We start from the raw sequence: 24,155 nt of genomic DNA on the forward strand, positions 1-24,155 counted from the left end.
AGGCCTGAGCGACTGCACCCAGCCCACAGCTTTCCGTTAAGAGCAGAGCAGCGCTCCAGGAAACCCTGGTTCTAACAGAGGCTCCGACTCCTGCCTCCTGTCAGTGCACTTTTCCTCTTAATGCTCACTTTTTAAAAACTGACATTTTCTTTCGAATTTCAGTCAACCTTGTAAGGGTAGCCGAGAGAAAGAATAGCCCCAAAGTCAGGCAAGAAGCTTTATTAATCTGCCGGGCTGCTCTGTAACAGCCCCCCCAGTCTCCTAGGAGGAGGCAGCCCTGAGCTTACAAAACCAGCGCTTTAATAGGGTGAGGGGCAAAATCTATCTGCTGCCAAGAGGCACAGCGATAGTTTGTTAATTTGTGACAAATTTCCCCCCTTGATTGAGAGCTCTCGTTATTCAGAGTTCCTAGACCTGGCTAATAAACATAGGAGACGAAGTTAGGAAACACTGATATGAGCTTTGTACAGAGATTTGTACATTTGTGTAATAGGCCTTTTCATCCTTTATGTGTAGCTTTTTACCTGTAACCTTTATTATATTGTAAATTAAACGTAACTTTTGTCATTAAAAAAAAAAAAAAAATGTTGATCAGGATAGTCTCGATCTCTTGACCTCGTGATCCACCCGCCTCGGCCTCCTAAAGTGCTGGGATTACAGGCGTGAGCCACTTTTAAAGAAGAGAGAAACCAGGAGTTTTTTTACAGATACGTGTCAAAAGTCATACGATACATCATCCTGTGACTTTTGTGGCTGCAGTCTTCTTTAAAGAAGAGAGAAACCAGGAGTTTTTTTACAGATATGTGTCAAACAGGATTTTTTTTTGAGACGGAGTTTCCCTCTTGTTACCCAGGCTGGAGTGCAATGGCATGATCTCGGCTCACCGCAACCTCCGCCTCCTGGGTTCAGGCAATTCTCCTGCCTCAGCCTCCCAAGTAGCTGGGATTACAGGCACGCGCCACCACGCCCAGCTAATTTTTTGTATTTTTCGTAGAGACGGGGTTTCACCATGTTGATCAGGATAGTCTCGATCTCTTGACCTCGTGATCCACCCGCCTCAGCCTCCTAAAGTGCTGGGATTACAGGCGTGAGCCACTTTTAAAGAAGAGAGAAACCAGGAGTTTTTTTTACAGATACGTGTCAAACAGGAATTTGCAAGTATGGATAACCAGCGTGTGTTTTCCCTGTCCTCCCCAGCCGCCCGGATGGCTGTCATCAAGCTTTGCTCAATTGTAGCACGTGGGGCAGCCTTGCTGTGGCATCTAGGAGGGGTTTAGGAAAGCAGCTGCGGAGCAATCAGACTGGGGGGGTGGGGGCCGGGGGAGGTCAGCCTGCGAGGAGTCGGTGTTCTTGTCCCTAACAAGTCTAATCACACATAACGTTCTTTTCATGAGAGTCATCTTGCACAAACCTACATCTTGCTGAAACTGTCCATTTTGTTCTATACTTTCTACCTTAGGACGAACATTTACCTGCCATTTCCCTTTCTCATTCTGACCCCACAAAGTTCTCTCTCAAGCAAAAGAAAGAAATTATTTTTTTTTTCAACTTTTTAACTGTTTTTACCAAAAACAAATCCTCATATTTTTTTTGCATCTTCCCTATTTATTGCTCCTTTCTGCCTATTTTCTATTTCCTTGTTAAATCTATATTTAAAAAACTTTTAAATAAGCTTTGAGTTAGGTAGAATTGCTCTTTTTTAACATAAAACATATCCTCCTATCTTTTCAAAATTTTTCTCACCAAAAGCACATCTTCCTTTTCTTGTACATTTTGCATACAAAATGGTTTTCCTTTTCCCTAGTAATTCTAATTAGAAATATTAATTAGAATTTTTAACTCTAAATGTTAACCTTTTTGGTGAAAACATAGGAAATACGCAATTTTTATTTGTCACTTAACATTTGATGAATTTACATTTTATAATTACTAGAAACATGTAACTTCCTCACAGAACAATTGTTTTATGTTTACAACAGACCCAAATATATTTAGCTCCTCTTAATCACATAAAAACAAAATGTCAAAGTACATAAACTTTAAATTTATGCTTGTTGAGGGATGCTTAGCATTTTAACTTACCGAGAAATGACCTAAACATTTAGTGAGCACCTGTTACTTAATTTCACTTCCAGGTTTTAAGTTACCAAAAATATTTTTTAAATTATGATGAACTCATTTGTAAACGCTTATGGCTGTTTGAATGTATCTAATTTCCTCATTTTAACAGTTGTATCTGAGCTGTTCATGAGACACTGAACTAAACTAGCCATCTCTCAAGTTCAACCATTTTTACGACACGCAAAAGTCAGGCAAGAATCCCCAAGTTACATACGTGGGTAATTTGCCAGTGAGAAGACTCGCTGTTCTCGTTAAACCACAAACATTAAGCCGGTTTTGTTTACCAAAGATTTACCCAGGTAATGTGGACTGAAAGTCATCTGAGTTGTTCTGTTTCTTTCCGACAGAATATTTCATTTAAGCACTTACTTTGCTTTACGCCAGTTAATCAGAGCTCTCGTGTATGTTGGCAGAGAAATATCACATACAGAGAACACATACAGACATGTAGACATCCAGACACACAAATGGAAGCAGATCTTTTTTTTTTTAATTTTGTATTGCATTTTAGGTTTGGGGTACATGTGCAGAACGTGCAAGACAGTTGCGTAGGTACACACATGGCAGTGTGTTTTGCTTCCTTTCTCCCCTTCACCCACATTTGTCATTTTTCCCCAGGCTATCCCTCCCCAGCTCCCCCCCCGCTGGCCCTCCCCTTTTCCCCCCAATAGACCCCAGTGTGTAGTGCTCCCTTCCCTGTGTCCATGTGTTCTCATCGTTCATCACCCGCCTATGAGTGAGAATATGCGGTGTTTCATTTTCTGTTCTTGTGTCAGTTTGCTGAGAATGATGTTCTCCAGATTCATCCATGTCCCTGCAAACGACACAAACTCATCATTTCTGATTGCTGCATAATATTCCATGGTGTATATGTGCCACATTTTCCCTGTCCAGTATATCATCGATGGGCATGTGGGTTGGTTCCAGGTCTTTGCTATTGTAAACAGTGCTGCAATGAACATTCGTGTGCATGTGTCCTTGTAGTAGAACGATTTATAGTCCTTTGGATATATACCCAGTAATGGGATTGCTGGGTCAAATGGAATTTCTATTTCTAAGGCCTTGAGGAGTCGCAGATCTTACAAGATTCTTCATTTGCCAGTGTTCTATGACAGGAGGCTCAGTCAGTCAGTCTTCTGCTCACCCCTTCCATCATCCTAAACAATCGCTAGCTGGTCTTCCTGTCCCGAAGGGGTGTCCCCCAAATGCAGCAAGGTCAGCAATGACCGGAGCTTAGATCTAGATACTATTATTCGCCAAAACAAAGAAGGGGTGAGGGCCCAGTTAAGGCAAGATGGCCAGGAAGGCAAGGTTTCTTTTTTTTTCTTTTTTTTTTTTTTGAGACGGAGTTTTGCTCTCGTTACCCAGGCTGGAGTGCAATGGCGCGATCTCGGCTCACCGCAACCTCCGCCTCCTGGGTTCGGGCAATTCTCCTGCCTCAGCCTCCCGAGTAGCTGGGATGACAGGTGGGTGCCACACGTCTAGCTGATTTTTGTATTTTTAGTAGAGACGGGGTTTCACCATGTTGACCAGATGGTCTCGATCTCTTGACCTCGTGATCCACCCGCCTTGGCCTACCACAGTGCTGGGATCACGGGCTTGAGCCACGGCGCCCGGCCCTTATACCACATTTTCTTTATGCATTCATCTGTTGATGGACACTCGGATTGATTCCATTATTGTGAATAACGCTTCAATGAACATGGGAGTGCGGTCATCTCTTTGGCAGACTGACTTCGAATCTTTTGCATAAATACTCAGGCGTGAGATTGTTGGCTCATGTGGTAATTCTCTTTTGAGTGTTGGGGGAACCTCTGTACAGTTTCCCATAGCGGCTGCACTAATCTGTATTTCCATCAACAGTATGAGTGTTCCCTTTGTCCACATTCTCACCAACATTTGATAGACTTTTTATAATAGCCATTCTGGCAGGTAGGATAGTGTATCTCACTGCGGTTCTAATCTCCATTTTCCTAGTGATGAGGGATGTTGAGCATTTGTTCATATGTCTGTTGGCCATTTTGTGTGTCTTCTGAGAAATGTGTATTCAGATCTTGTGTACATTCTTCAATTTGATTTTTCTGTTTTCTTGCTACTGGGGGTTTGAGCTCCTTGTATACTTTGCATATGAATCCATTATGATTCAGGAATACTTGCAATAATGGATATATGGCTTGCAGACATTTTCTCCCAATGTGTACATTGTCTCTGCACACTGTTAATTGTTCTTTTGCTGTGCAGAAGCTTTTAAGTTTGATGCTACCAAACTTGCCTATTTTTGGTTTTGTTGCCTGTCCCTTTGAGGGCAAATCCAAAAAATTGTTACCCAGGCAAATGGGAAATATTTTGTATAACGTGAATTATGGTAAACTTGTTGACACTTGTTTTAGGACCTAAAATTTGGTCTGTCCGGTGGCTCACGCCTGTAATCTCAGCACTTTGGGAGGCCAAGGTGGGTGGATCACGAGGTCAAGAGATCGAGACCCTCCTGGTCAACATGGTGAAACCCTGTCTCTACTAAAAATACAAAAAAAAACTTAGCTGGGCATGGTGGTGCGTGCCTGTAATCCCAGCTACTCAGGAGGCTGAGGCAAGAGAATTGCCTGAACCCAGGAGGTGGAGGTTGCGGTGAGCCGAGATCGCGTAATTGCTGTTTGTGCTCTTGAGAATACTGTGCATTCTGCAGTTTTTAGGTAGAGTATTTTATAGATGTCAAACAGGTAACACAGGTTGATGGTGCTTTCCAAGTCTTCTGTGCTCTTGCTAACTTTATGCCATTTTTTTCTAGGAATTATTGAAAAGGGCTATTGAACCTCTGAACATAATGCAGATATGTGTATTTCTCTTTGCAGCTCTATCAGTTTTGCTTCGTTTATTTTGAAGCTTTGTGGTTGGGGCATTTTGGCCTTTCTTAAATCCCTGGCAGTATTCCCTGTTTTGAAACTTACTTGTCTGAGAGCAACGTAGCCATTTTAGCTTTCGTCCGACTAGTTTCAACATAACCTTATATAACTTATTTGCTTCTTGCATTGAAGTGTACTTTTTTAGGCAGCAAGGAATTGAGTGTTTGGCTTATTATTTTTTTTTTCAAAGACAGTCTCTTCTCTTTTAATTGAAAGGTGTAAAGCTTTTGCGTTTAATGTGATTAATGACATGATTAGGTTTGAGCCTATCATCTCGTTGTTTTCCCATCTTTTCTTCTTTTCTGCCTGCCCCTCTCTTCTCCCATTAGTTATTGCCTCTTAGAGTTTTCTTCAGGATTTGTTGGATACGTCTTTAATGCCTCCTAATCTATCCTTTCAGTGATATAATTTCAGTTCACATGTAGTAAAAGAACTTTGTAACGGTGTCCTTCCATTTCTCTCCTTCTAGACTTTGTCCTGTCATCATCATATATACATATAGGTAGTAAATAAATATGTTATTTTTGATTGTACATTTTGCTCATATGTTACAGAGATTTATGTAACGAGAAAACGTCTTACATACTCACCCGTGTGGTTACCTTTTCCCATGCTCTTTATTCTTCTGTGCAGATCCGTATTTCCAAGTGACAATTTGCTTTTGCCTGAAAGTCTTCCTTTCATTTCTCTGCTCTGGATCTGCGGGTGACATCTGCATGCTCCAGGGGGCATTTCCTTTGGGGGTCATGCCAACTCCCAGGAAGTTTCAGATCTTGAAGCGTTTTGGATTTTGGAGTTTCAGAGTAGGGATACTCAACCTGTATATTTAATCTCATTCACAAAAATATTTTTCTTCATTTCTCCCATGACTTCTTTCCTTTGGCGAGTCGGTCATTTAGAATTTTATTACATAATGTCGAAGCAAATGGGGCTTTTAATAATTTTCTTTTTATGGTTAATTGTGATTTAAGTTAATCCTGTATGAATTTAGTTTTTTTGAAATTGACTGATACTTGCTTATGGTACAGAAGATGGTCAGTACCTGTCAGTGTTGTGTGTGTTCCACCACCGTAGTGTGCAATGTTGTGTATGTGTCCATTAGTTTCGTTTCTTAGTAGTGCCATTCAAATTTTATGTACCTTCCTGATTTTTTGACTGTTTTATCAAATACAGAGAAAGGGATGTAACCAAGTGTGTGGATTTGTTTTATGTCTGCTTTGTTTCTGTCCATTTTTGTAGCCCATAATTCAAATTTATGCTGTTAAGATTATTACAAATTTAGACATTTCAAATGAGTTGAATTTTTCATTTCACGTGAATGCTTTTTACATATGGACGTGCTCTTTGATTCAGTATGACATCGCCTCATGTTAATACGGGCACACTAGTCTTCTTTTTGTTACTCTTTGCCATGTGTATCTTTTTCAGCTTCTCACGCTGTTTTCTGGTATCTGCATGCTTTAGGTGTTACTTCTCGTAAACACATTTTTGAGTTTTTAAATTCAGTCTGAAACAGTCTTTGGGTTTCCATTAAAATGTCTTTCTTGGTCCACTTTCAAAGGTAATCTGAGTGTGAAGCATCCATTTGTTATTTTGTTATTTTTGATGTCCTGCCTGATGTGTTTTTTCCCTCTTCATTTTCACCTTATTTCTGATTCATTGAGTTTATCAAACTTTCTTCAATTGCTTTGGCAATTATGTGCTTCTTTATTCTAATATTGGTGGTTACATGAGAGATTACAACATGGGTCTTTGACTGTTGGTACTTAATATGAATTGATTTTTATTCTCTTTCTGAGTAACGCAAGGACCCTTTAAAAAAAATCTTCATATTCTCTTCCAACTCATATTCTCTCGTGCATTATAATTATATCAGTTTATAAATGCCAAAGACATTGTTATTTAATACAATCTACATGCTTTTACATTTACCTTCCTACTCACCATTTTTTTCGCTTTTCATTTCTCCCTGATCTCAGTCCTTACATCGGGGCCGATTTCCTTCTCTCTCTCTCTCTCTTTTTTATAGTAGAGGTGGGGCTCTTGCTGTGCCCAGGCTTGTCTCAAACTCCTGGCCTCAAGCCGCCCTCCGGCCTCGGCCTTTCAAAGTGCTTAGATCACAGGCATGAGCCTCTTTTAACACTACCTTTTAGCATTTGCTTTAGTTTTGGAGTGCCAGAGACAAGTCTCCTCAATTTCCCTTTAAGAGTTTATTTTCTTTGGTTTCCATCATTTCCATGTCATGTGCCTAGGTCTAATCTCCCTTCATGGGCCCTATTTAAGGTTCTTAGACCTGTGGTTCTTGCTTTTTCATCAGATTTACTACATTTCAGCTGTTACGTCTTCAGCAATTGCTCCAGCATCATTCTCTCTCTGTCTTTCTTATGGGGCCCCAATAACACTCGTTAGATTTCGCTCTGCCCTTCATGTTTTCTTCCCTCTCTTCTGTACTTCTCATCCTGTCATCTTCCATGCTTTATTCAAAAGCGTTTTTCTCAGGTTTCTTGTGGCTTTCTCGTTATGTTTGCGAAATCTGTTAATAAGCCATGCAGTCATCTTTTAATTGAAAATGTTATGGGGGCTCTGTTTTTTCCCCAAATCTCTTAGGTCACATTTTTGACAAAAAATTTCTAGCTGTTCTAAACCTTCAGGCTTCCCTTTAGCTTCATGATCATAGCAATTGTGATTTTAAACTTCCTGTGGGCCTATTCCTGTGCTTGTTTTGTTGGTTTTTTCGTGATGCTTTGCATCCTGGTTATGCCTCGTTATCTCTGAGTGTGTGTTTGACATTGTACTTGGAAATTGATTTTTTTACGAATAATTTGACGTTTTGTATTTCACACACACACACGTACACACACATGCACACGCATATATAAAGAATACATCTGTTGGTTTTGTTTAGTATCTAGTGGTTCTAGCAATTTCGGATCATTATCATCCACTTTTTACGTTGAGATTTTCCTGGGCCACTCAGTTGACTCTGAGCTGGGTGGCAGCTGCACAAAAGTAGCTCAGCAGTGTTCTGGATGTGTTTGATGCAGTGGCACCATGTTGGATTGAGTTCCACGTTGAAGCTCTTTCCTCCAGTTCCCTTTATCTGAGATGCACTTCTTCTTGGTTGTGTTAGAAAGCATAGGTGTTTATCAGGGCCCTCTCTTGGTAGGTTTTAAGGTAGACAGAATAATGGTCCCCGCAAAGATGGCCACATCTGAATCCCCTAAACCTGTGAATATGTTATGCTACATAGCAAGCAGAAATGGAGATTGTAAGTGGAATTAAGGCTCTTAATCAGACCTCACTGTCAAAGTGACACAGCGTGAGACAGACCCAACCCCTCCACACTGCTGACTTTAAAAATGGAAGGAAGCCATAATTCAGGGAGAGTGCCTCTAGAAGTTGGAACAAGCAAGGAGATGGCGTCTCTCCTAGAGCTGCCAAAAGGAACGCAGCCCTGCTGACTCCTCGACCATAGCTCAGTGAGACTCGTTTCTGACTCCTGACTTGGAGGACTGCGAGATAACAAAGGACTGCTGTTTCAGCAACCAAACTTGTGGTCATCTGTTACAGCAGCCAGAGGCAGCTAATGGGGGCCCCGAGCACCAGCGTGAGTTTCACGAGCTCCACTCCACCTCTCAACTACGTCTTGCAGAATCTCTAGACTGTCATCCGGGAAAAGAAACCTCAAAGCCCAGCCTCAACTCCGGATTTTTGTCTTTTTACATCATGGCTGGCTTATTCTTCACCGTCTTGTTAAATCGTTCATCCCTCCAGGCAGCTGTCTTCAGTTTCCTGTCCAGTGTCTCTGTTTGCCAGCAGCTGGAGGTTTGGTCCAGATTGCCCAGTTGTTTCGTGCTGGAAAGCTTTGCTTTTGAATCTGATGACTGAGCTAATCTGGTTGTGCTTCAGAATTTCACGTTTCTGTTGCCATTTTAGTCTTGGAATCATTCCCCAGATTAGCACAAGAGCTTTTTTTTAGCTGACCTCCTCTTTTTGTATTCTCCATCCCAAATGCCCTCTAAAACTAGTAGTATGGTCTTCCTCTATGTGGCTTCCAATGGCCTCATGGTCCATGGAACTCTGCCTGTAGGATCCCTTTCATTATAAATACTCTGAGGCTCCAGACCCTGGCTGTGCTGTGCAGAGAGCGAGCACCTTTTCTCCAGCAAGCCTATCTACTCAGTGATCTCTGAAACCTGAGACATTCACACCCTGCAGCTGTGCCTCTGCTCACACCATCACCCTACCCGTAGTGATGGAAAAGGCACTAAGTGGCCTGTGGCTGTGGAGGCAGACAGGTGACGTGTACATGCAGATTAGCTCAGCAGAACGGCTGCAGGCGGGATTCATACAGGGCACCCTGTTGGATTAAGTACAGATACGTTCACGAGGGCGATTTTAATGAGCAGCCCTGATCTCAGTTTGAATTTGGTGTTCTGTGAAACAGCCTTCGCTACCTACCGCCTGAATGCGCAGCCAGTTCTTAGGTGCTCTTGGGTGCATTTGGCAGAGGAGAAAGCCAGGCTTTGCTGGCAGACACAGCCCACTGAAACAGCATGGAGCGCTCGGGGCCAGGAGGGAAAGAAAGCGTTTTGAGACCTCGAACTCTAACCCAGTACTGTGAGCCTCTGGATTCTACCACCATCTACCGAGGCTTTTGGCCTGTGCAGCAGTCAGGAGGCAAGGGAACAAAAGATGAAAGGCAGGAAAGCCAACGGAGGGCTGGTGCCTGCGTCCCGACGAGAATTGAACGAGGGAAAATGTGGCTTTCTGCTCAGAAACCAAAGGGGGGGCCGCTCGATCTCTGACACTCCTGCTTACAGCCGGAAAATCTGCAGTTAGGAAAAGAAAACAGAACGCAGACACCCCTTGATCAGCTTCTCCCAGGCATGAGCCTCCCAGAAGCCACCTGTGGACATGTGTGAAGTTGATTCTGAAAGAAGACTGCGGAGGCCCCAATGCCACCCGTTGCCAGTCCTCATCGTCCCTGTCAGCTTGTCACCCTGGAGACGAGGACCATGTCAGGCAGGGACACGGCACTCACAGAGAGAGAGAGAGTCCGTCACGAACTGGGTGACGTGCACTGGAGTGTCCTGCCAGGAGCGGCTGGGGCCCCCTACTTATCACTTCCATATTTAGGACATTTTAAATAATACAGTCACAGACACCACTATTATAGATGACATTGCTGTCTAAATGGGTTTCACGGTCATTTCTATTCAGCATTCGTCTCAGGGCATAAGCTCCCAGGGTGACACTGAATCTGTGGAACCTGGAGAAATTATCTAAGTTTCCTTGTACGTTTCGTGTCTCTTGCCACCAGGACAGTTTCACTTGGGTATTATTTATTCAATAAACAACTGACTGAGTACCCACTAGGTGTCCAGGGAGACCGTGGTGGACAAGACAGACCACTTTACTGTTTCAGGTGAGCAAATGGAAAGCGTTTTCTTGATGGTACAGTCTTGGCAGTGGAAAAGTAAATTAACTCGTTCATTCAGTATTGGGGTTGGGCCGTCCACCCTCCTCTGAATTTCCACGGCACTCACTGTCCAGTGGTAAATACAAATCAGATTGAAATATAAAATACTAATAGTAACAATCATGTTCCATTAAGTTGGATAAAAATGCTTGATTTAATCCAGGTATTCCTTATCCATGATCAATGAGTAAGGCGCTAAGGGGACGGCCTAGATGCTATGAAGAGATCATTTTATACTGCTGCCAGAGGAAAAGTGCTCACACTTTAAAAAGAGGAACTATGGGCCGGGCGCGGTGGCTCGCACCTGTAATCCCAGCACTTTGGGAGGCCGAGGCGGATGGATCATCTGAGGTCAGGAGTTCGAGACCAGCCTGACCAACATGGTGAAGCCCCTTCTCTACTAAAAATACCATAATTAGCCGGGTGTGGTGGTGGGCTCCTGTAGTCCCAGCTACTCAGGAGGTCAAGGCAGGAGAATCATTTGAACTTGGGATTCGGAGGTTGCAGTCAGCCAAGACGGCACCACTCTACTCCAGCCTAGGTGACAGGGTGAGAGTCTGTCAAAAAAAAAAAAAAGGAACTATGCATTCCCAAACCACAGAGAAGCCTCACCAGCCCCTCTCGGCAGATGGTGCAGCAGGCAGGGACTCTGGGTCCCCAAGAGCCCAGCACAGAGTTCTGGGGTGATTTGGAAGCTTGTGGCACATGAGATCCTTCTGAAATGAGCATTTGTCACCTCTGACCGTGTGTGTGCCAGGCACTGTCATGGTCTCCAGGACACAGAATACCTGTGCTCAGGGAACCTGTGGTCTAGTGAAGGAGGGATGGGAACCAGCTCCAGCCACACCCAGGAAGCACAGGGTGTGATGCCTGCTAGGGGCCGAGCAAGTTTGGAGCTGTGGCACCTGCCTGCCCTACCAGGGGTCTGTCAGGAAGGCTTCTCCAGAAAAGACAACATCCTGAAATGTCATGAGAAGTCAAAGGAAGCCATCCAGAAGGCTCTGGGCCTCCTTGGGGTTCCCTGCGTGGCAGGAATGGGCACTGGGAGGGGTGGCAGCTGAGGAGGTCAGCGCTGTGACCCTGGGCAGAGCTTTGCTGTTGCATGGGATGAGGATTTCCTCCTGTAGGGAGGCAGCTGTCACCAAGGCTCTGATAAGGTGGAATACTTTTGTTCAGATGGGGATCATTGAGTCCAGGGACAAACAAGCAGACAGCAGGTGGCGAGACCAAAGCCAGGTAGGCAGAGGTATTTTGTTCTTCCACTGAGAGGCTTCCCGGACCATGTCCAGGCATGATGTCAAGGCTGGAGGTGAAATGGGGGCACCTCAACCTCCTTGTGACCTAGGGATATCATGACAGGTGATGCCAAGGGGACCTCAACCTCCTTGTGACCTAGGAATATCGTGACAGGTGATGCCAAGGGGGACCTCAACCTCCTTGTGGCCTAGGGATATCGTGACAGGTGATGCCAAGGGGACCTCAACCTCCTTGTGACCTAGGAATATCATGACAGGTGATGCCAAGGGGGACCTCAACCTCCTTGTGGCCTAGGGATATCGTGACAGGTGATGCCAAGGGGACCTCAACCTCCTTGTGACCTAGGAATATCATGACAGGTGATGCCAAGGGGGACCTCAACCTCCTTGTGGCCTAGGTATATCGTGACAGGTGATGCCAAGGGGACCTCAACCTCCTTGTGACCTAGGAATATCGTGACAGGTGATGCCAAGGGCATTTTCAGAACGAGGTCCGATGCAGAGGACGGGAGCGTGTGTGTTTTCCACGTCTTCTTGCTGATGCAGGTGGTGGCCCTGCCTAGCTGGCAGGTGCCACCCTTGTGCTCTGTTCTGTCAGCAGGCTTCTCTCTGCACGCATCGTCCAGAGACCCAGACAGGTGGCCTCACTCGGAGATTTCCAGCAGCTGGCAGGGTCCCTGCTGGCAGCCGAGCTGCAGATGACTCCAGCGTGCACCTGTGCTGCGTGTTCAGCTATGGCTGAAGCAATGGGAACGTCTTCACTTTTTCTTATGATGGAAAAAAAAAGTAACAGTATCCTCTTTAATGGACTATAAATGCCCTTTCCAATATCACTGCTTCTGTTTCAAGATGGGAAGACATTTGAATTTGCTTTTGTTGAGTACTTAGTAGTAATTCAGTTAATGCAAATGTGAAATACAGGGTTGGTAACAGAATCGCTCCTGTGAATCAGAGCATTCATTCAAGTGGCAATCTGGGCACTGCTGAATTAGACACACGCCTTCCCCGTATGGTTGAAGAGGGGACACAGCTGTTCTACCTGGAGGAGGTGCCAGGCATCGGGAGGAAGCGGAAGCACGCCACGGGGCTCTGGGTGTCCCTGGAGTACCTGCTGCTGCGGTTTCTAGAAACACAAGTTCAAGGGCAGAGCTGGAGGGCTCTCTGTTGCACACTGTTCTGCCTCTTTCTTTCCACCTAGTAAAGGCATTTCACTTTGCCCAAAGAAACTTGAGAAATATTTGTAGGATGACAGAAGCTATGAGCACTTTCTTTCTGGCCAGTGAGATATTTATTCGAGCATGCTGCTCTGCCGCAGGTGCACCTACGCGTTGTCGGCTTCCTTTTGTCTGAGATGCTGGGGTGCTGTGGCAGAGCTGTGGAGGGCAGTGCTTCAGCTTGAAGCTGGCATGTGTGGGCAGCACTCTGGAGGTGACGCTGCTTCTGCAGCAGTGAGCCTGTTGTCTGAAGCACAGGGGTGAACGGGAGCCGCCTCTGCATCCTACAGAATTGTGGACCTACAGGGCTGCAGAGGCCTTGGAGATCGGGTCCAAATGTGCTCTCTTCACTTCCCGGAAGTCTCGTGTTTATCAGAACTAGCACCAGGTCCCCAGGCTCCTGATTATTTGGTTTTGGGTAGGCTCTGCTGAGTCCACATCCACGGTCTTTGCTGAAGATGGGAAGAGAGTATCTATGATCAGATCAGGGTGCAGTGAACTGAGGCATGTTTTCAAAGCATTAAAATTTAAATTTTGGAAACTTCGAACTTTAAAAAGCAATGTAGGTCGGGTGTGGTGGCTCACACCTATAATCCTAGCACTTTGGGAGGCTGAGGTGTGTGGATCACCCAAGGTCAGGAGTTTGAGAGCAGCCTGGCCAACATGGCAAAACCCTGCCTCTCCTAAAAATCCAAAAATTAGCGAGTGTTATGGTGGGTGCCTGTAGTCCCAGCTACTCGGGAGGCTGAGGCAGGAGAATCACTTGAACTCAGGAGGTGGAGGTTGCAGTGAGCTGAGATCATGCCACTGCACTCCAGCCTGGGTGACAGGAGCAAAACTCCGTCTCAAATTTTAAAAAATGAAAAGCAATTTAATTTTTTGGGGATGTTTCTATAGAATCTGTTACACACTTTCTGGCTCATTTGCATAGTCTTTTCCCATTAATGCCAGATTGTCTCTGTGGGTTTGGTTGATGACTGAGCTGATCTGTCAGAGGCCAAGGAAGCTCCAGTCAGTCACTCCAAGGCCACTGCAACCTTGAGCATGGCACTTAAAGATCCCAAGTTGAGGGAGGTACAAAAGCTGACTTTCTAGCAGGGTTGTAGGGTAGTAGGAGGGCACCAGGCACAGTGCCTGGCATTTAGCAAGGCCCCCAAGACTCTAATGATGTCGATGGTGATGACAGAATGGTGATGCCCTCAGGAATTACAGGCAAGGGAGACTTTCTGTACGCGTACTGAAAGGTCCTGGATTTCTCATCTATGTTCAACTTGATGATGATTTCATTTCTTCCAAGTCAATTCTCAGCGTTTGTTTATATCTGCTTAAAAATGTTTAAATTCTGTCTCCCATCTAAGTACTGGCCCTGCTTTGCTTCCAAGATCAGACAAGACTGGATGCATTCAGGGTGACACGGCCACAGTGAAATTTCTTATCACGGCAAAATGTGCAGAACATGACGTTGGCATTGCGGTCATTGTGAGTGTACAGCTCAGTGGCCTTAAGTTAATTCACACTGTTGTGCACCCGTCACCACCATCCATCCCTAGAACTCCTTCCTCCTCCCCAGTTGGATATCTACCTTTTTTTTTTTTTTTGAGAGGGAGTCTAGCTCTGTCTCCCAGGCTGGAATGCAGTGGCGCAATCTTGGCTCACTGCAAACCTCACCTCCCAGGTTCAAGCAATTATTCTGCCTCGGCCTCCTGAGTAGCTGGGATTACAGGCCCGTGCTACCGTGCCCAACTAATTTTTTGTCTTTTTAGTAGAGACGGGTTTCACCATGTTAGTCAGGATGGTCTTGAACTCCTGACCTTGTGATCTGATTGCCTTGGGATATCTCCCTTTTAAGAAGAATGGAGTTTGTGTGCTCAGAGCAGAAGGGTGGATCGGGGGCCTCTACCTCTGTCTGTGCTCGGGGGGCAGGTTGACAAACGTCTGACTGGTGGATATCTCTCAGGCGTGACCGCAAAGCTGGCATGGAGCGAGGCAGGGGTAGAGATGAGGGGATGGAGGGTGAGTCCATATATTTCTTCCTAATGAGGAGTGTTGCCTGATTGCCTGTTGGTAGACATGACCCATGTGTTTTCCTCATCCAGAAGGTATGCTCTGGACATGAAATGCCTTTCAAAGGCCGAACTCAAGGCCTCTGTGATCGCTGTCATAAGGCACCGCAGACTGGGCTGCTTCAGCAGTGGAAATTCATTTTCCCACAGGTCTGGAAGCTGGATGTCAGGATGAAGGGGTCAGCAGCTGGCTTCTTTTAAGGCCTGTCTTCTTGGCTTCCCCCTGTGTCGTGCATGATCTTCCCTCTGTGTGTCTCTGGGTCCTGATTTTCTCTTTGTCTGAGGCCTTCAGTCTTGCAGGATCAGGGTCCAGGCGATGACCTCATGTTAATGTAGTTACCTCTTTAAAGGCCTCGTCCCCCAGTAAGGGCATATTCTGAGCTGCGTGTGGTCAGGATGTCAACATACGAGTAGATGAGGGGGCTCCGTTCAGCCCATACCCATCTCTACAGATCCCTCCGATCCTAAAACTCCTCCAAATCCTCCCCAGTCCCGGGAGGAAGCAGAGGAAGCCAGGCGTCCGTGGGGGGACCTGCCCTGCGCACAATCCCCAGGGCACGGGATTGTCGGTAGAACATTCAGACACAACTCTGAAGTCCCAGGGACAGCATGTCCTACTGTTCCTGAGCCATGCCCATGACATTTTTCTTAGAGAGAAAGAATAATAAACAGAGACAGAATATTTTAAGTCTGACCCTCATCGTCTGCCAAGAATAATCCTGGTGTTCTCTGGGACTCACTCCCTTCATGGCCATCCTGTACTTTGTATCTGCAAATGTCTGCCCTGGAAAAAGCCATCCACTGGCTTCAAGAGAATCCACGGGCTTTAAATAAACACAAGACTCCTTGAAACAGAGCCTCGCTCTGGAAATAGAGTGAGAGGCCATTTCAGTCCCAGGAGAAGAGAGACTGATGGCTAATTAAACTTCGAGAAGAGTCTTTTAAAATAGCATTTCAATTTCAGTTATTGAATCGAGCTATGATTATCTAGGATGTCCTCCTTTTAATGTACACTTTATGCTGGGAAGCGGTAGGAACCAAGTGTTGAGTAATTACCTTTGTGGCTATATTTGGTGCAGGGAAGTGTGTGCATGTGGCAGAGTTAGTTACCTGGGGTGGTGTCAACAGTGTTTATGCCATTTCTGTGACTTTTAACCACCTTCACTTTCTGTGTGTGTGAACAAAAACACTTCCATGTTTTACCGTGTTATGGCACATGACGCATTAAGTAGAATGGCAGGCCCGGCCAGAGGGCTGATAGAAAGAAATCCAGGAATTGTCTCATTTATACTAAAGGGTTTCCCTATTTCCCTTCTTCCTCCCTCCCTCCGCTCCTAAGCCTTTCGTATGAGCCAGGCTGCGTGATGCCCATCAGTGGAAAGGTTCTAAAGACATTTTTGTGGTGAGCAGTCAGGCTTTCTTTTTAATTGAGCAGAATGCTTAAGAAATTGTCAGTTCACACGTTGGCTGTTTAAGTCTTTTTCCTCAAAGATCCATGAAGATCGCGTAGTGTACATTAAAAATAGGAGTCTATTATGAGTTCCTGCTTTCCAGGTGGAATTTGCTTCTCTAAGTCCGTGTAGAAACGGGCAAGTGCCGCGTGTCTTGAAAGACTCATCCCTCTGTCCCTTCACTGGTGGCCTCCGCTTTCTCTCCTGTTCTCTCATTTAGCAACAGGGCTGCGGTCATTTCCGCTCCCTTACTAGCCGGCAGCCAGCTCTGGTCATAAAGCAATTAACTGTCATTTATTATAAAACGGAGAAGGTGGGTGCCTTGTCTTTCCACGGAGATTCTTACGCACAGTTCCTCCCCGTGGTATCTGCCTGCCGTGGACGTGAGACAGAAAAACAAGCGCCTTTCAGGACGGGATCGCCGGAGCCCGGTTTCTCTGATGTCTCTCTCTGTGCTGTTATTTCAGGTCTCCGAGTTCAATCCTTTGACGTTCACCAGCGTGATCGAATGCGAGAAGCCAAACAACGACCTGACTCGGTTTCGCGGCTGCATGTGAGTATCGCGCGTCGGCCCCGCACACCCTCCTGTTTGGCGACCGTATAGACAGGTGTGTACACACGCTCACTTACGAAGCACGCATTGAACACTCTGCCACATGGCCTAGCTGTTTGGGAACGTTTTCCAGCGCCTGAGCCTTCCTGGCTGCTTTTGGAACTGGTGGGTAAGAGCCTGCTGTCAGTAGAAGCTTGCTGCTGCTATCTGTGAGGAGGAGGTCCCGCTTTTCCTCCCTCTAGCAGGCCCAGGGAAGGTGATGGGTGTGGCCAGGCACGTGTAGCTGTCCACACGTGGCCTCATTACATGGAAGCGGGAGTGGGCCGGGTGGAATATCATGGATGCATGCTTCCACCCGTCACTCAACAAGTATCTATTGACGCCTACCACGTGCTGGGCCGTTCAGGTCTCCGGATGTAACGTGGTAAACGGAATAAACAGAAGTTCCTGCCTTTGTGTTTATTTCATTCTAGTTAGGGGGGAAGAGAGACAGTTACAACAAATAAGCATACCCTTGAGTGTGTCTAATAGGCAGCCCCTTCCTGCTCCGAACGGAAAGACAGGTGGATCAGGGCTCAGGCCTGGCCCGGTGCTGCTGCTTGCTGAAGCCGCATGATTGGGAGTAGCAGAGGCCACCTTCGTGCCTGGAAATTTCCATAATAATCGGAGTGTGTGTGTGGTCAGTGGCATGGGGGCAACGTGGAAGAGAATTAGGCATTGCCAGGACGGAGTTGCTGAGTAGCCTGCCTGGGCCCCTGCAGTTGGTCTCCTGGAGAGCAAGCCTGTGACGGGGCGTGACACGTGTGCTGTTCTACTGCCCTCAAACTGTGTTCCAGCTGCCACGCCACAGCCACCTCCCCAGGGCTCAGCCCACTCCCCTGCAGCCTGCAGGGCTGCCTCCTGGCGCTGTCCTGCTCTGAGGCAGGGCGTGGACGGCTGAGGCCTGCAGCCACTGAGTGGCCCAGGCAGTGGCCTCCCCACGGTGCACGAGGGTGTGGGGTGCTTCTGAAAGCGGCTCCGTTTCTGAGAGCTTTCGGTGTAAGTTTGAGTCTTCTGATTTGCCAGCACCTCCAGTGTACCTGTGCCCGGCACACAGTGGCAGGCGGTGGGGCTGGGAATGACCCAGCGGAAGTGAACTGTGCCAGGCAAAAGCTGAAATCTGTCTGCAGCCAAGCGATGGCCCCGTCACCCACAGAATTGCTCTTATTGTCTGAGAATCAGACAGAGGGATTGTTAAATTAGCCCTTACAGAGCCAGTAAAATCAGGGTAAAACTCGACAAAACGTGAGCGTGTAGCCCCTACGGTCTGGGGAGGGAACACTCAACTCGCCAGGCACAAACCGTGTCCTGTGGCTTTTCAGGTCTGTCTTGACTCCTGGGCCTCTTCCCCAGGCTCCTTGATCCCGTGCCCCAAGAGCTGGTGTGCAGGGCACCATCCTCAGCACTGCTGGGCATCCCTGGGCGCGAGGCAGCTACAGAGAGCAGGTGCTGGGTTTCTGGACGCCCTGACCTGGAACATCCATTGTGAAGGGTGGGGCGCAGGCAGTCTCTGGAGAGTGTTCAATGGTATCTCTGCTCATGGAGTACTTTTGGGGTGCCAGCTCCACCAAAAAAATAAATAAGCGATCACCTTTCATCTCTGAAGACCACAATCCTGGCTCATTGACCTTGGTGTGACAGGGCGGGGCCTGGCAGTGGAGGCACAGCTGGGACAGATAGGAGGGTCTGCAGTGTGCTGGGTCCCACAGAGCCCAGGGAAGGTGACCTCCAGCTGCCAGGGCGGATGAGAGGGGCAGAGTCTGGCACAGGAGGGGGGGGCATTGTATCACTCAGCCACTGTCTAGCAGTGGTCTCAACTGAGGCCATCAAGTGGCTGGGTACCAGCCAAGTGGCTGCACCCCCCATGGGCACGATGGAGGACGCCTGTTGAGTGGGTGCCATCTGCCCGCAGCCAGCCAGCCAGGCCCACCGGGGCTTCTCCAGCCTGTGCCGCCATCAGACGATCCTCATGTGGTGTCCTCACTGGCATGTTGCCTGAGAAGAGCAGCTCTCCCAGCATGCAATCCTTTCCAGCTCTGCCCCCACTCATGCCATACTGTCTCCTTGCCTACACCACCCATCGTCCGACCCTGGTGGAGCCCTGTAGCCTGGGCACAGGCACCGTCCAGGTCTGTGTGGGCACAGCCAGTTCAGGCACCTGCACACCTGACCCTCTTTAACGGTGGTTTGCCATCTTCACCAGCCAGGGGGTTTTGGACTTGCCACAGGGTCGTCAGGGTGTGGACAGCTCCTCTCCCAGCCAGACAAGTCAGGAGGGCTCTCTGGAGGTGGAGCAGCAGTGTGTTAATACCTCTGCCTATGACTGTGGGGCACAGGCGGAGGGGGCAGCCCTGGACCGGACCATCCGCCTGGAGAGGACTAGGGCAGCCTCATAGTGAGGAAGAATCCCGGGCAGGAGTGTTCCCTGGGGCTGCAGTGCTCCCTCAGGCAGGCATGCTCCCTCCAGTAGGGCCTGGTAACATGGTCCGTCACAAGCAAAGACAAAGGAGTCTCAACTCCGTACCAGTCCTGATGCCTAGGGCAGGGCACTAAGCGGGGTGGTAGATCTGCCGTCCAGGCTCGGGAAGTACTTCAGCCACAGAGCCTGTGCCCTGGCTGGCTGGTGTGCCTCCTCCACGGGCCTCCCTCCAGCCTCCGTGAGGCGGTGCTGCCAGGTAGCTCTGTCACGCCACAGAGCCCAGGAAGGCCCGCACATCTGCTCCTTTTCCAACCAGCCATTCCCAGCTTGAAACACGAACCGTTTGGCCTTGGAGAACAGAACTCAGCTTGGGTGTGTAGCAAGAAGACCCAAGTCTGAAGACAGGCTCTCCCTCTTCCCTGGGAGGTGGCCTTGGGAAAGTTACTCTGCCTTTCTGAGCCCTGGCCCTCTCCTATTCCTAGAGGTATCGTTGCCCTGTCAGCCTCACAGGCGGACCTGACAGTCAGGTGAAGGAGTGTATGTGAAGACGATGTGGATTAGAATGGGTCACCCGTGGAATGCTCCCAGTAGAAGAATCTTAGACACAGAAAGTGGATCGGCAGTTGCCAGGGTTTGGGGGTTTGGGGGTGTGGGGTGAGAAAGGAATGGGAAGTGACTCCGTGTGAGTCTAGGGTTTATTTCCAGGGTGATGAAAATGTTCTCATCAGCTGGGCATGGTGGTGCACTCCGGTAGTCCCAGCTACTGGGAGGCTGATGTGGGAGGATCGCGGAGTCAGGGAGGCTGATGTGGGAGGGTCGCCGGGTCAGGGAGGTTGATGTGGGAGGATCGCCGAGTCAGGAGACTGATGTGGGAGGGTCGCCGGGTCAGGGAGGCTGATGTGGGAGGGTCGCCGGGTCAGGGAGGCTGATGTGGGAGGATCGCGGAGTCAGGGAGGCTGATGTGGTAGGGTCGCCGGGTCAGGGAGGCTGATGTGGGAGGGTCGCCGGGTCAGGGAGGCTGATGTGGGAGGGTCGCCGGGTCAGGGAGGCTGATGTGGGAGGGTCGCCGGGTCAGGGAGGCTGATGTGGGAGGGTCGCCGGGTCAGGGAGGCTGATGTGGGAGGGTCGCCGGGTCGGGGAGGCTGATGTGGGAGGGTCGCCGGGTCAGGGAGGCTGATGTGGGAGGATCGCGGAGTCAGGGAGGCTGATGTGGTAGGGTCGCCGGGTCAGGGAGGCTGATGTGGTAGGGTCGCCGGGTCAGGGAGGCTGATGTGGGAGGATCGCCGGGTCAGGGAGGCTGATGTGGGAGGGTCGCCGAGTCAGGGAGGCTGATGTGGGAGGGTCGCCGAGTCAGGGAGGCTGATGTGGGAGGGTCGCCGGGTCAGGGAGGCTGATGTGGGAGGGTCGCCGGGTCAGGGAGGCTGATGTGGGAGGGTCGCCGGGTCAGGGAGGCTGATGTGGGAGGGTCGCCGGGTCAGGGAGGCTGATGTGGGAGGGTCGCCGGGTCAGGGAGGCTGATGTGGTAGGGTCGCCGGGTCAGGGAGGCTGATGTGGGAGGATCGCCGGGTCAGGGAGGCTGATGTGGGAGGGTCGCCGGGTCAGGGAGGCTGATGTGGGAGGGTCGCCGGGTCAGGGAGGCTGATGTGGGAGGGTCGCCGGGTCAGGGAGGCTGATGTGGGAGGGTCGCCGGGTCAGGGAGGCTGATGTGGGAGGGTCGCCGGGTCAGGGAGGCTGATGTGGGAGGGTCGCCGGGTCAGGGAGGCTGATGTGGGAGGATCGCCGGAGTCAGGGAGGCTGATGTGGGAGGGTCGCCGGAGTCAGGGAGGCTGATGTGGGAGGGTCGCCGGGTCAGGGAGGCTGATGTGGGAGGATCGCCGGGTCAGGGAGGCTGATGTGGGAGGATCGCGGAGTCAGGGAGGCTGATGTGGGAGGGTCGCCGAGTCAGGGAGGCTGATGTGGTAGGGTCGCCGGGTCAGGGAGGCTGATGTGGGAGGGTCGCCGAGTCAGGGAGGCTGATGTGGGAGGGTCGCCAGGTCAGGGAGGCTGATGTGGGAGGGTCGCCGGGTCAGGGAGGCTGATGTGGGAGGGTCGCCGGGTCAGGGAGGCTGATGTGGGAGGGTCGCCGGGTCAGGGAGGCTGATGTGGGAGGATCGCCGGAGTCAGGGAGGCTGATGTGGGAGGATCGCCGAGTCAGGAGACTGATGTGGGAGGATCGCCGAGTCAGGAGACTGATGTGGGAGGATCGCCGGAGTCAGGGAGGCTGATGTGGGAGGGTCGCCGGGTCAGGGAGGCTGATGTGGGAGGGTCGCCGAGTCAGGGAGGCTGATGTGGGAGGATTGCGGAGTCAGGGAGGCTGATGTGGGAGGGTCGCCGGGTCAGGGAGGCTGATGTGGGAGGATCGCCGGGTCGGGGAGGCTGATGTGGGAGGATCGCCGGGTCGGGGAGGCTGATGTGGGAGGGTCGCCGGGTCGGGGAGGTTGATGTGGGAGGGTCGCCGGGTCGGGGAGGCTGATGTGGGAGGATCACGGAGTCGGGGAGGCTGATGTGGGAGGATCACGGAGTCGGGGAGGCTGATGTGGGAGGGTCGCTGGGTCGGGGAGGCTGATGTGGGAGGATCACGGAGTCGGGGAGGCTGATGTGGGAGGATCACGGAGGCGGGGAGGCTGATGTGGGAGGATCACGGAGTTGGGGAGGCTGATGTGGGAGGGTCGCCGGGTCGAGGAGGCTGATGTGGGAGGGTCGCTGGGTCAGGGAGGCTGATGTGGGAGGATCACGGAGTCGGGGAGGCTGATGTGGGAGGATCACAGAGTCGGGGAGGCTGATGTGGGAGGATCGCCGGGTCAGGGAGGCTGATGTGGGAGGGTCGCCGGGTCGAGGAGGTTGATGTGGGAGGATCGCCGGGTCAGGGAGGCTGATGTGGGAGGATCACGGAGTCGGGGAGGCTGATGTGGGAGGATCACGGAGTCGGGGAGGCTGATGTGGGAGGATCGCCGAGTTGGGGAGGCTGATATGGGAGGGTCGCCGGGTCGGGGAGGCAGAGATTGCCGTGCACCACAATTGTACTCTGTTCTGGGAGACAGAGCAAGGCCTAGTCTTAAAGAAAGAAGAAAATGTTCTTGTATTAGCTGCTGGTGGTAGTTGTACAGCTCTGACGATACAAAAACAAACAACAAAAAAGCAACAACGAGGCTGTGCAGTGGCTCACGCCTGAAGTCCTTCGGGAGGCCTAGATGGGAGGACCACTGGAGGTTAGGAGTTCAAGACCAGCATGGACAATGTAGTGAGACCTTGTCTCTACAAAAATCACACACACACACACACACACAAATTAGCCTGGTGTGCTGGTGCACACCTGTGTCACAGAAACTCAGCAGGCTGAGGAGGGAGGATGGCTTGAGCCCAGGAGACCCAGGCTGCGGGGAGCTGTGATCCCACCACTGCACCCCAACCTGGACGACAGAGCGAGACCCTGTCTGAAAAACAGCAAAACAAGGGACAGGACTGCATGAACTTTAAATGAGTGAACATTAGAGTACGTGAGCCATGTCTCCAGCTGGAGAGAAGCAGTGCTCGGAGGCTCATTATTCAAGTGCCCTTTAAGGCCGCGTTCTGTGGAAGGGGAAGGGTCCCCGCATGGTGAAGCCCTAATCACATCTTCAGAGTCAGGATCTAGAAGCGACATCATTCCCCACCTTCTCCAGCTCCTCCCAGCACTCACTCGCCCGCCCCTGCCCTTTGTCGTAGCCCAGAGGAGGCCTCCTGTGAACGGACACCTGGCTCAGGCTGCCCCTGCTGATTGTGCTCAGCCAACTTACCGCATGTGGTGACCGCAAATCAATGGAACATTTGCACTTTCCCCTAAAGAATAAAGTAAAGAGCTTGGCTGGCGGATTGGTCATCCGATGTCAAATTCCGGCTCACCTGGTAGAGCTGGTTCCTTAGTTCTCTTCTCAGATCCTCGATGTTTGCTTTATGTGCTGGGTGCTTGGACATCAACGTGCATATTTATAACGGCTATGTCTTCCTGCCTAATTGACCCTTTTTTGTCTCTCAGGGCGGCTTTTGACTTAGCCTATTTTGTCGAATACAAATAGAGCCAGCCCTGCTCTCCTTTCCTACCCCACAGGCCCCACAGAGCAGGGATCTGAGCTGGAGCCCTTTACAACCACATAGGGCTGGCGCTCCAGCGGGTGACACCCTCCAGAGAACACGGTTAGTAAAGGCATCACTAACACAGAGCTGTCACGGTCCCTGCCCCCTCCAGCCTGGTGTCTGGTCGGAGCCTTGTGTGGGCTGTATCCAAATGTCCTTGCTGCCAGAGACCAAGCAGTAAATGAACTGCATCAACTAGACTCATTAAAACTGGAATGTTTCAGTTTCACCTTGTCACCTTTAGTTGACAGATTTATGTCTTAAAAATACTGGAACATCAGCACAAAACAGTTCAGTAATTTCCACACTTACTTTTGTTAGATAAACAAAATCATCTTATTATTTTAAAGGAATAATAAGAAATCTGAGCATCTTATTGTTTTAAAGAAAATTCTGCCCAGGATTTGACAGTGGAAGGAATTGTCCATCGTTCCTTCCTCTCAGTCAGGATCCACGTAGGAAACAGACTGTGCACTTCGATGCACACAGACGAGGAGGGGTA

At 49.5% G+C, this 24,155-nt stretch overlaps 1 protein-coding gene across 1 annotated transcript in view; it reads left to right on the plus strand.

The window, feature by feature from the left end:
- Positions 1 to 24,155, plus strand: part of ATP10A (ATPase phospholipid transporting 10A (putative)) — a 170,734-nt gene that overhangs the window by 86,115 nt on the left and 60,464 nt on the right. The window contains 1 exon segment of the mRNA XM_008998262.6: positions 16,958 to 17,043. Coding sequence (XP_008996510.5) covers positions 16,958 to 17,043 — 86 coding nt within the window.

Source organism: Callithrix jacchus, chromosome 6 (genome assembly GCF_049354715.1).
Source record: "Callithrix jacchus isolate 240 chromosome 6, calJac240_pri, whole genome shotgun sequence".
NCBI classification, from domain to species: Eukaryota; Metazoa; Chordata; class Mammalia; order Primates; family Cebidae; genus Callithrix; species Callithrix jacchus.